The sequence below is a fragment of the Notamacropus eugenii genome, chromosome 6 (genome assembly GCF_028372415.1).
Source record: "Notamacropus eugenii isolate mMacEug1 chromosome 6, mMacEug1.pri_v2, whole genome shotgun sequence".
In the NCBI taxonomy this organism is placed as follows: domain Eukaryota; kingdom Metazoa; phylum Chordata; class Mammalia; order Diprotodontia; family Macropodidae; genus Notamacropus; species Notamacropus eugenii.
Genome location: NC_092877.1, coordinates 232117240 through 232130515, shown reverse-complemented (window position 1 = coordinate 232130515; position 13276 = coordinate 232117240). Strand labels below are relative to the sequence as shown.

The following is a 13276-nucleotide window of genomic DNA, read 5'->3' as shown; positions in this document are numbered from 1 at the left end:
GCCAGCTTTCCTGGCAAAAGCAGGTTGGACTAGAGGAGCCCGCCCGAACCCGTCTCTTTTCCCGGGTTCCCCCTCTGGGGCCGCCCGCGTTTCTTTTCTGGTCTTTCCTCCCACTTCCATCACATCCAGTCACTCCACAGGAGCACCGCACCCTCCCTCTCCCAGCGCCATCAAGTACTCCGACTTCCGGTTACTCCGGGGTTCCGTAGTTGTGTCTCGGCACCACCCCGCCCAGGAGGGCCGCTCCCCACCCCCACCCCACCCCGCACACGTGCTCCTTCGGGCTGAGCGGGTCAGCCCCTCGTGGCGGATTTCCTTATCTGGGAGGCGGGGGCGGAGGGTGGACGGTAGGCTCTCCCAGGCCCCTTCCAGTTCCGAGTCTGCGGTTCCTCAGCTCGGGCTCTCGGGCTCACTTCTCGACCGTCACCGGAAAAGCCAGACTAGAAGGAGGCCGCATCCCGTGAGCCAAAGAAGGATGGAGCAACAGCAGGAGCTTTCCAGGCCGCCCCAGGCGCATGCGCCTTCGGACGCCGCCCCGCCCTCCCCGCCGTCGCCTCACAACTTCACCCTCCAGGGTTCCCGCGGGCTCTTCCCCGCTCGCTCCCAGTCCCTCCCTCTTTCCTCCTCCCCGCCGAGCCAGCCTTAGGGTTCTCTGACAGCTCGGGCTGGCGGACGCCTCTGCGTCTCGTGCTTCCACGTTATCCTATCAGAGAAGGGGCGGGGCTAGAACATCGGCGACCTATCAGCGCCGACCACGACCCAGGCGAGCCCGCTTAGAGGAAGCCCTGGAAGCACGCGATTGGACGGCGGCGGGGGTCCGGGGCGTAGCGGCGTCCGCGGCCCCGCCCCCTACTCCCGTCAGCAGCCGTGGCCCGAGCGGCTCCAGCGGCCGCGGGAGCTGGTCAGTTCCCGCACTCTCTCTTCGTCGGCCTCTTTCTCCCGAGCGCACTCGGCCATGGTGTCCCTCGGGTCGGTGACTAACCGGCTGGGCTCGGTCTTCCCCTTCCTGCTTGTCCTGGTGGATCTGCAGTACGAAGGTGAGGGAGACCCTCCTGGCCTGGGGCGGCGGCGGCGAGCGGGGCCTGGCCCTCGGACGGCTTTCCCAACCCCCTACCCCCGCGCTCGGGAGGTGCGGGCCGGTGGAGGGGGCCCCTGCGACGGGGGTATTTGCGGCCGTCGTTGGGGTGCATGGGGCGGGCCGTCCCGGGCTGAGATGGGGCTGAGCCGTCGTGGCCGAGCTCCAGGTTTACGGTCCCCGTCCTACGCCCCCCCACGTCCCCGCCCCCTGGCCGCCTCCTAGGGATCCTGGGGCAGGGGCTCCAGGTGGGGCCCGGGACTCGCCGGGATCACTTTGTTACTCCTGGGAGCAAAGGAGCCTTAGCCGCCCCTCCCCTGACGGAGGGGGCACCCTCAGCCGCCCCTTCCCCAGGAGAGAGGGGAAACTCTTAGGGACCCCTGTGGTGAGGTTTCACGTGGGGCGGAGTGAAGGGCAGTGGACTGGCCCAGGTATCTGTTGACTGGCGGAAGTGGAACTTTGCTTCTTAAGTGTAAAAGCAGTTGCTTTTTGGGGGTGGGTGGGAAGGGAGCGGGGGGCTCCTGTGAGGTGCAGCAAGATTTAGGAAGGCTAGGGACCATAGTTTTTGGTTCTCATACTTCCATATATGCTGGGGATGCTTACAGATGGTTTTTTCACGTTTGGGTCAAGGGATCAGTCGGATTTCCTTTGAATGAACCTGTGGGGTTTGATCTGGGATACTTAGGCAGGAGGGACTATTTTTTTTTAATAGTGATGACTACGTAAGATACAGCTCGTGACCAAGATACTAGGAAAAGAGACCCTAAAAAGGACCAAAAGTGTTGTTCTGTAAACTAGAACCGCTAGAACTTTGTATATGTCAGTGTGAACGTTTGACCTTTTTGTTATTTGGGTACCTTAAACACTGAATAGCACAGATACTGGAGCTTATCCAATGTGTGCTTCCTGGTGAAAGCTTAAATTTATAGAGGAAAAAGTAACAGCTTTTAGAAAAAACTCAACACCTTATTTTTATAAAGGGGTCCAAAAGACTTTCAGAACTGACTTCAAAGATCCATGTACCTTCTTGAACAGAAAAATAAGGTCTTTACAAGAAATAGGGGCACAGTATTAATACAAAATTCACTTTAATTAGAGCTTTGAGATTTTTTAGAAGAATTTTGAACAAGTCATATTTTAGAGAATGGAAAGGCTGTGTGGTAAAAGAATCAAGTGCTTGACTAGTTTGCCATTGAAAATTTCTGGAAATTTTAAAATACTGCGTGACAATTAGTATTTTGTGGTATTGTACGTGGTCCAATTTCAACTACCAGTGTAACTATCAAAACATTTTGAATGAGAATGACCTATCCTTAAGAGGAAATCCAATAGGACCATTCCTAGAAGAATTCACTAGAGCGAATAAGCTTTCTTTTTCTCAGTTGATACTTGTAGCAAAAATCTTACGAAAACAATGATACGCTAGGTTTGGAGGAACTACCATAGATGTAAAGCTGGTTAACTGTATTTGAAATTCTTAAAGGCTTGTGAAAAGTCTAGTGGTGGTGTTCAAATTATATGTTGGCTTTTTAAAGACCTGTTCTTCAAAGTCATTTCAAGGTTAGACTAGGAGAAGCGGGACTGTTCTCTACAAATATTTATTGCCATCCCCTCTTGTAGACTATAGGAAACTTAGTTAGTTGATGCCCTAGAGTGATTTATAAATTGCAAAGGCCAGAAATATAAACTGAGCAGCGTTTTTGATCAAAACTGCTTCATTTGGTTTTCTTTTAAAAATATTTCTAAAAGCTTATTTATTTACAATTAGTTTCTTTTTAAATTTTGGGTTTCAAATTCTCCCCCCCCCCACCTACCGGTTGAAAAGGTAAGCAATATGTCAATTATACATGTGAATTCATGCAAAACGTTTCCATATTAAGCCATAGTTCTTTTAAAAAGCAAGAAAAACAGAGGGAGAAAATTGTATTTTAATTTGCACTTAGAATTCATCAGTTCTTTCTCTGGAGATGGTTAGCATTTTTTCATCAGGAGTCCTTTGGAGTTGTTTTGTATTGTTGTGTTGATCAGAATAGCCAAGTCTTTCACAATTGATCATCATTTATAACATTGCTGTTAATGTGCAGAATGATCTCCCAGTTCTCACTTGACTTTGCATCAGTTCATATAGGTCTTGCCATGTTTTTCTGAAATCACCTTCCTTGTCATTCCCCTTAGCATAGAGTATTCCAATTATTCCCTACAACTTGTTCAACCATTCCTCAGTTGATGAGCATTCCCTCCATTTACAATGCTTTGCCACCACAAAAAGAGCTGCTGTGAATATTTCTGTACATTTAGGTCTTTTTTCCTTTTCAGAATACATACCTAGGAATGGTAGTGCTGGGTCAAAAGGTATGCCATTTTAATAGCCTTTTCACCCTACTTCTAAATTGTTATTCAGACCAGTTCACTATTCCTCCCACTTTTCCTTTAGCATTTGTAATTGCTAATATATGTGAGTGGTAACTCAAGAGTTGTTTAAATTTGCCTTTTGATCACTGGTGATTTAGAGAATATTTGCTTTAGAACATTTTTTTTTCCGTTTGACTTGATAGCTTTGATTTTTTTTCTGGAAACTCCCTTTTTCTATCCTTTGACCATTTATTAATTGGGGAATGGCTCTTATTTTCATGGCTCAGTTCTATACTGAGTATATATTTCAGGTCTTTATCACAGAAATTTGCTGTAAATTTTTTTGATATAACATTTTTGTCTGTGGTACCTTTTTGAAAAATGTAATTATCCCTTTTTATTTGCTCTAATTTTGCTTTTTTCCCTCCATCCAATTTTTTTCTATTTCTTCTTCTAGAAAGTTTATTTTGCTTCTAACCATGCTTCTCTTAATCTGCCCTTCCTTTTATCATCCCTCTCTCTTTTTTCTTGTCCTCTTCTTCTATTACCTTATTAAGTTATATTTCTCTACATAGCTGAGAGAAAGAATGTATGCATATTTTTCCCTCTTTGAACTAATTCGAGTGAGAGTGAGGTTCAAGCCTGTCTCCATCCTCCCCATTTTCCTTAGCACTGTAAAATCCCTTCCTTGGGGCTTCTTTTATTTGGGAAAATTTTCCCCATTCTACCTGTCCCTCCTCCCTCCTCCTAGTGTCCCTCTTCCTTACCCCTGCATTTTTTTTGGAGATAATTCCAACATAAATGACTCCTTTCTGTGTTGTTTATGTATACTCCTTTTATCTGCCCTAATAATGATAAAGTTTTTAGTCGTTACATGTATCATCTTCCCATGTAGGAATGTAAACAGTTTAACATTGTTGAAACCTTTATGATTGCTCATTCGTGTTTACTTTTTTTTTTTTTTTTTGTGCTTCTCTTGAGTCTGGTGTTTGAATGTCAAATTTTCTATTCAGTTCTGGTCTTTTCATCAGGAATGCTTGAAAATCCTCTATTTTACTAATCTTCCTGCTCTTCATTTCTTATAGTATAATAGTATTCCATTACATTTATATACCACAGCTTGAGCAACCATTCCCCAGTGCATAGACATTTCCTCAATTTCCAATTCTTTGCTACCACAAAAAAGAGCTACTATAAATATTTTTACACATAGGGGTCTTTTCCCCTTTTTTATAATCTCTTTGGGATACAGACCTAGTAGTGGTATTGTTGGATCAAAGAGTATGCACAATTTTATAGCCCTTTGGGCATAGTTCTAAATTGTTCTCCAGAATAGGTGAATCAGTTTACAACTTCACCAACAATACATTACTGTCTCAGTTTTCCTATATCCCCTCCAACATTTGTCATTTTCATTTTCTGTCATATTAGCCAATCTAATTGTGTGGAGTGGTATCTTAAGAGTTTTGATGTGCATTAATCTAATCAATGTTGATATAGAACATTTTTTCATATGATTAGATAACTTGGATTACTTTACCTGTTCATATCCTTTGCTATTTATTAGTTGTGGAATGGTTCTTATTTTTATAAATTTGACTCAGTTCTCTATATATTTGAGAAATGAGGCCTCTTTAAGGGAAACTTGATGTAAAAGGTTTTTTTCACAGTTATGGTAGCTGGCTACTTGTGTATTTCCCTCCATCTTATTTTTTTCTTTCCTGTTTACCCTTCTCTCTCACTCTCTCACTCTCTCTCTCTCTTAACCTCCACCTTGTCCATCCTCAAAAGTGTTTTGCTTTTGACCATAATCTCCCCCAGTCCTCCCTTCTTTCTATCAGCTCTCCCTGCCTTCTCTTTTCCCCTTCCCCTTCTACTTTCCTGTAGGGTAAGATAAATTTACATACCTGAGGGTGTATGTTATTAATTCTTTGAGCCAGTTCCCATGAGAGTAAGGTTCAAGCGCTATCCACTCCCTTGCTTCCCCTCCAGCTCTTGTACCTTTTTTATCTGAGATAATTTACCCCATTCTGTCTCTTTCCTCTTCTCCCAGTGCATTTCTCTTTCTCACCCCTTAATTTTATTTTTTTAAATATCATCCCATCATATTCAACTCACACTAATGCCCTCTGTCTTTGAATAATCTTTCTTATTGCCCCTAATAATGAGTAAGTTAGGAGTTACAAGTATCATCTTCCTACGTAGGAACGTAAAACAGTTTAATCTTGTTGAATTCCTTATGATTTTTCTTTCCTGTTTACCCTTTTAATGCATCTCTTGAGTCTTGTATTTGAAAGAGAAATTGGCTATTTCTAGTCTTTTCATCAGGAATGCTTGAAAGTCCTCTATTTCATTTGAATATGAATTTTTTCCCTTGAAGGTTTATATTCACTTTTGCTAGGTAGATGATTCTTGATTGTAAACCTAGCTCCTTTGCCCTCCAGAATATCATTCCAAGCCCTCCTATCTTTTAATATAGACGGTACTAAATCTTGTATTATTCTGACTGTGGCTCCATAATATTTGAATTGTTTATTTCTGGCTGCTTGCAGTATTTTTTCCTTCACCCAAGAGCTCTGGGATCTCTTTCAGTAGATGATTGGTGAATTCTTTCAATTTTTCTTTTACCTACTGGTTCTAGAATATTATAGCATTTTCCTTGATAATTTCTTGAAAGACATCTAGGCTCTTTTTTTAATGATAGCTTTCAGGTAGTCCAATAATTCTTAAATGATCTTTCCCCAATCTGTTTTCCAGGTCAGTTGTTTTTCCAGTGAGGTATTTCACATTTTCTTCAGTTTTTTCATTCTTATAATTTTTTTTTGTTTGTTTCTTAATGTCTCATGGAGTCATTAGCTTCCACTTGCCCAGTTCTAATTTTTAAAGAATTATTTTCGGGGGTGGAGTAGAAAGATGCACATACACTGGCTCTACCCCCACAGCCCATAATATACCTGTAAAGAAAGACTCTCTACAAATTCTAGAGCAGCAGAAGCCATAGAACAACAGAATGGAGGAGATTTCCAGGCCAGGATGACCTGGAAGGCTGTGGGAAACAGTCTGTCATGCAGGATGGCAGAGTGTTTTGGGGTAGTTAGAGGGGAGAAATGGGGAGAAAATTTGGAACTCAAAATTTTGTGGAAATGAATGTTGAAAACTTAAATAAATTACTTTCTTCATTGAGCTTTTATACCTTCAATTCCATTTGGCCAATTTTACTTTTTAAGAAGTTTTTTTCTTTAGTGAATTTTTGTTTCTTTTTCCATGTGACCAGTTATGCCTTTCAAGGCATTCTTCTCTTAATTGGATTTTTACCATTTGACCTATTTTGTTTTTTAAGTTTTTTTCTTCAGTATTTTTTTGTGCTTCCTTCACCAAGTGGTTCACTCTTTTTTCACAGTTTTCTTGTGTCACTTTCATTTCTTTTCCCAATTTTTGTTCTACCTCTCTTTGATTCTGGAAAATTCTTTTTGAGCTTTTCTAGAAATTCTTTTGGGCTGGAGATCAGTTCACAGTTTTCCTTTGAGACTTTGGATGTAGCAGTTTTGACTTTGTTGTTGTCTTCTGAGTTTGTGTTTTGATCCTTCTTGCCACCATATTAACTTTCTGTAGTCACTTTCTTTTTCTCTTGTTTGCTCATATTCCCAGTTTGTTTCTTGACTTTTAACTAGATGTTAAAATTGAGCCCTGGCCTCTGGGTTAAAGAGCAAGTCCTGAACTTCCAGGTTTTTGTGCAGTTGTTTTCAGAGGTAGTTCTTGGATTCTGTAAGTTTTCAATCCTACAAGGTGGCATGATCTAAGGAGAGGTGTTTTTTTTACTACTTTCCTGCCCTGTGTGCTAGTCAGTAAGCAATTATAAGCACTTTTTTTCTGCCTTGGAACTGTGACTAGTCCATTCTCCTCCACTAGGGTATTGAAAACTCTGGTGTGCTAGTGCTCCTCCTTGTTTTGGGCCTGTGACATGGATCCGTGTATGGACAGTGCATCCAGCAAAGGGACTCTTAAAATCCCCTGGCCAGTTGTCCAACCCCTTTATTCTTTGTGGGATGAGAGCTCTGGAAGCTCCTGCTGCCGCTGATTCAGTTGGTGGGAGCTTTCTCTGCACTGAGCTCCGCTCTTACTCTGATGTGACAGAACTTTCCTGTTCATCTTCTAAGTTATCTTGGGCTGGAAAATTGTTTTTCCCTTCGTTTTGTGGGTTCTATTGCTCCAGAATTTGTTTAGAGGCATTATTTAAAGTTGCTTGGAAGTGAATTTGGAAGCGTGCAGAAAAGTCCTTGCCTTTCCTCTAGTATCTTGGATTTTAAGTTTCAAGCAAATAATTTAAACATTAATTTTAGTTACGTAGTCTTTTGTCAATCTTGTGTTAGATTCAGAAGTAACTTTCAAGATCAATAGAAAAAAATTGATATTTAACAAAAAATCACTTTTCTGCTTTCCCATAGTATCCTCCCTTGTAACAAGTATCATTAATGAAAATAATCAATATATCTTCATTTCTGAAAATGTATATCTCATTTTGAACCCATAATCCATTGTCATTCTGCAAAGAGGTTGGAATGATATACACCTGTACATATGTATGTGTATATATGTATGTAAAATAATATGTTAATATTAAAATTATATGTTAATATTATTGGTTTCCTTTGTAACCCTATGTGTTTCATTTGATGCATTAAAAAATATTATTCTGTGAGTCTGTAGACTTTACCAGACTGCCAAAGCATTCTATGACCAAAAAATAAAAAAGGAACTTGTGCTATGGACAGATTTCTAGACTCTGGATCCTGGTTGTACTCATATAACTTAGTGCATATTTGTGACCTTGTTGCCATGTTCTGACACCAGGCATTTACCAGATCTTATAGATCTTGATGGACTCTTGCAGTGTTCCCTAGTCTGGTCCATCCTTCCTTGACCTAATTCCTGGTTTTGACACTGACCACATCATAACTTTATTCACTTAGTCATCTAAGCTTCTTCCATCAGATTCCCCCTAAACTTTTCTGCTCTCAAATACCTGATTTTATTCTCTTAACTGTAATAGGACTCCTAACCATTATACTTCTCACCTTTTCTGTACATTTTATTTTATTCTTGGTAGAAACTTTCTAGAGGAAGGAATTACCATTATTATTGAAGGTTTCTATTTTTTAAAATAGTCTTTATATTTAGGGAATGGCATGACCTTTAGTACTCCTACATTTTTATGGTTAATCATAAGCTTCTGTGGCTTCAAATGAGGTTTACATGTAGTATTAAGACCCAGTTAGTAACAGAATTGGGTTTGTTAGATAGGACCTTCATTATGGACTGTTAAGCTGTCTTTGGAACAGGGGTTATGTCTTGTTATACTGTCTTTAAAGCAGCCTCTAGGAGCTTACAGTCTAATGGGGGGAGATAAGACACTAAAGAAGGTAGGAAGGGGGTGGGCCATGGAACGCCAAAGCACATCTTATTGTGTGGAGTTGAAACCATGCAGAGCTGCAGATGCAGAGTGGAGTGAGAATATTTTTAAATGCATAAAACGGGCAAACCTTAAATGGATTAAATCTGTATATTTACAGGATTTGATTACAGTATTACAAAGGAAACCAATTCTACTGAAATACAGTTACCAAATATTTTTTTTAAAGTTCATGGCCTTCAGTTTAAGAAGATCCTACTTTAGAATGGGGCAGCTAGGTGGCATAACAGATAGAGTGCTGGGCCTGGAGTTTGGAAGACCTGAGTTAAAATTTGGCCTCAGGCACTTATTAGCTATGTTACCCTGGGCAAGTCACTTAACCCTGTTTGCCTTGGTTTCTTCTGGAGAAGGAAATGTCAAATCACTCCAGTATCTTTGCCAAGAAAATCTGAAAAAGGGTCATGAAATGTCAGACATGACTGGAAAATACTGAACAACTTTAGAGTTGTATTCTTTGGTTTTATCTGGCATTTGGAACTTTTCTGTGTAGTCTAATCTCATTCGTAGGAAGAAATCCCATAATAACTGATTTCTGTGGTTTTAAATTTTGCAGAATATACAATTATTTACATGATCACATTTGAGAACCACAAAACCCTGTGAAAGTTGTAGGCCCTAAGATTAACTTTATTCCCATTTTACAGAAGAAGAAACTGACAATCAAAGTTTAAAAGAATTGCCTATGAGGTAGGATTTGAACCTACATTTGTCTAGCACCCTACCTACTGTGCCACACTACCTTAGATAATTATCTCATTTAAAGAAGGAAGAAACAAATTCAATAAAATAAAACTGCAGACAAAGAATATCTGAGTTTTGTTTTCAATGGACAAAAAAGACAACTCACTTAATCTGAGAAGTCACAAGAGAAAATTTCCGTTGAGGTCTTGGTTTGGGAATTTGTGATGAGAATCTGACCATAATGCTCACTAGGAGTTTGACCATCTTTTCTGATTCTGATTATACTAGAATTTCACACTTAGATTTACCCTGAGGGGGCTTGAAAAAAGAGGAGGCAGAATCCTTACACTGTTGGGAATGATGAGAGTAAATAGGTTTTAGGAAGAAAAGATCTGAGTCCTGGAATGTTATAACATATCCTTAAGTTTTTAAGGTCTTGTAGCAATAGATGAGGGAAAGCATACACAAATTAATTTTCTTAATTGTCATACTTCCCCATCTACCATCTTTTACCAGCTCTGATTGTATTGCCCCTTTCTACCAGTTCTATGCTGTGGTCAGACTGAAGCATGCTGTTCTACCTTTATGTCTTTGCTAATATATCCTATGCCTGGACTGACAGTGCCATGGTACTTCATTACATTCATGTCCCACAGTTCAGACAGTCACCAGTTTTAAGTGCCAAAAGTACTACCACAAATATTTTGACATGCATAAGACCCTTCTTACTGTCTTTGATCTCCTTTGGGTATATGTGTACCCCAAGGTGGGATCACTGGATCAAAGAGTTTAAATAGTTTAGTCTTTTTTTTAATAAGTTCAAATTGTTTTCTAGAATGATTGTACCAACTCACCACTCAACTGATAGTATATTTAATGTGCCTATTTTTTCATAATATCTCTACTCCCAACATTAATTATTTTCAACTTTTCCAGTTTGATAGTTATGAGAATAAACTTGAGTTGTTTCAATTTTTGTTTCTTATCAGTGATCTAGAACATGTTTTAAATGATTATTTATAGTTCGTATTTTCTTTCAAAACTATTATGTATTGGGAAATAACTCTTAATCCTATAAATAATATATATATATACATATTTGTATTCACTGTGTGTCTTGGCTATCATATATATTTGATGTGATGGTGATGACTTGAGTTTCCTTTATTCTAGTTGAATTCATTTTGCTAATGCAAAAATTTTTTATTTTATATAATCAAAATAGTTTATTTTCTCTTTTATGACCTTTGTTCTTGTTGAAAAAGAGAGTTGTGATCCGAGTGATAATACAAGTAAGTGCATTTAAAGCTATTTAAATGGTCATAACCCTTGTTTCATTATGAATTTCTCCTCAAACTACAGACCTTAAAGATAGGCACTGTTTCAATTTTTTTTTACCTTTAGGTTGCTTATTTATTTGGACCTGTTTGTGACAAATGCATAATATTGTATTATATTTTATGTATGGTATGTATTTATATATACACACACAAACATATATACACATATGTAGTATTATGTTTTATGTATTAAATTATATATATATTTATTTATTTTAAAATACATGGTCTAAATCTTTTTCTGCCAAACTGCCATGTGATTTTCCCAGTGTTTCTTCTTTATGGAGTCTTTCCTCTAGTAGTTGCTTTTGTTCTTGTGTTTGAGTTGTGTTCAGCTCTTTGTAGCCCCATTTGGGGTTTTCTTGACAAAGATACTGGAATGGTTTGCCATTTTTTTCTCTAGTTCATTTTACAGATGAGGAAACTGAAGCAAACAGAGTTAAGTCACTTGCTCAGGGTCATACAACTAGTAGGTATCTGAGATCATTTTTGAACTAAGGAAGATAAATCTTCTTGATTCCAGGCCAGCACTCTTATTTACTAGCTGCCCCTTCTCTAGTAGAAGAGAAAATAAGTTTTGGTGTCAGACTCCAGAGGCAGTCTGAAGTCTGTGAACACTGCAGAATAATCTTTTTAAATGCATAAAATAAAATATACAGGATTATTAAGGAAACCAATTCAAATACAGTTATCAAATTAAAAAAAAATGTTTATGGACCGCAGTTAAAAATTTTCTGCTTGATAGTTTTGTGTTCCTGGGTTTGTTAAAAACTGTGCTATTATCAAAGAACCACAGAATTTCAGAGATAGAAGGAATCTCATTGGCCATCTAGTTTGGTCCATAATTCCAAACAGAATTTCTTTTATACCATGTTTGATAAGTGGTCATCCAACTTTTGCTTGAAGACCTCCGGGAGGGGAACTCACTACCTCTTGGAGTTACCCATTCTACTTCTTGAGAGTTCTAATTGCTAGAAACTTTTTCCAACATCAAGATTGAATTTCCCTCTTTACATTAAAAAAAATATGTGTGTATATACATATATATATATTTATATATTTTAAATGCTGTATCTCCTTATTTTTCCTAGGCTGAAAGTGAAGTAGTTATTCTTGAATGTGGTCCCACCTTGATTTGCATGTAAACTTTGAACTGTTTTATTTCTGACTTCCACCAGTTTGCCTATAGTTAAGTATCTTAGTGGCCTACTGTTCCCGGAGTCTTGCCACATTAATGTCAAACATGAGTAGTGCAGATACCTGCTCTACTTAACCCGCTTAGCTCAAGAGATCTGAAAGCCTCAGCCTCCTGATCAGCAGGAATTACTGGCCTGTGTCACCACACCTAGACTTTTTACAATTTCTGCCCATTACTTTTAGTTTACCCTCTGGGACTCAGTAGAAAGAACCTAATCTCGCTTTCAGGTGGTAGCCCTTCAAAGAGTTGACAGCTTTCGTGTCTCTTTTAGTCTTCTCTTTCCTAGGTTAGACATTCCCAGTTCCTTCAACTATAGCAATGATACTCATGGCATAAATTGGAGGCGCTTTAATATCTTGGTTGCCATCCTTTCTAGATGTTCTTTATTTTCTCAATGACCTCCTTAATCCATAGAATTTAGAACTGCATGTCATACTTGTGATATCTTTTGACCACAGAATATTGTGGGGTGATCATGTTTTTATTCTTGGAAGCAGTGCATTTTGTAGTGTAGCTCAGTATCAGGTTAGCTCTTTTTGGTTGCTACCCTGTCACCTTGTTAAGTCATGTTGAGTTTTCAATCTAATGTACTTCCTTTGCTAACTTCCCCCCACACCCACTTCCCATCTTCAGACAAATTGCTAGCTATTCAGTTATATCTCCATCATCTTGTAAAGTCATTTTTAGAACAGAAGTATAAAAGGTTTTATGAATCCCTGTTAAGTATTGTGAAGTCTCTTTTTGGAACTTAAGTGTAAAACCATGCAACCCTTTTCAACTGTCTTAATAAATAAGATTTGACCTAGTATTCTAGCCTGTCAAAATCTTTTTGGATACTGACGCTATTACTCAGTATATTTGTCCCTTCCAGCAGATTTGATAAGCATATGAAATAGCATAGGGCCAAGCACTCTAGTGGAGTCCTTTCTCCAAGTTGACACAGAAACCATCAATAACTTTCTTTTTTTAGTTCTGACCATTTAACAAACTTCAAATCCCCTTACTTGTACTATCACTCAGAACATTGTTTTTTTGACAAGAACTGTATTAGGGATTTTATAAAATGTTTTCTTAAAGTCTAGGTATATCACATCTATAGCATTTTCCTGATCTGGCAGTCTAGTAATCCTGTCAAAAAACAGGAAATGAAGTTAGTAATG

The 13276-nt window shown here is 39.1% G+C and overlaps 1 protein-coding gene across 1 annotated transcript in view; it reads left to right on the top strand.

The window, feature by feature from the left end:
- The first annotated feature begins 782 nt into the window (after positions 1–782).
- The window catches only part of DNAJC3 (DnaJ heat shock protein family (Hsp40) member C3), a 92653-nt gene continuing 80159 nt past the window's right edge, over positions 783–13276 (top strand). The window contains exon 1 of the mRNA XM_072622107.1: positions 783–1037. Coding sequence (XP_072478208.1) covers positions 956–1037 — 82 coding nt within the window. The 5' untranslated portion in view covers positions 783–955. The remainder of the gene's footprint in view (positions 1038–13276) is intronic.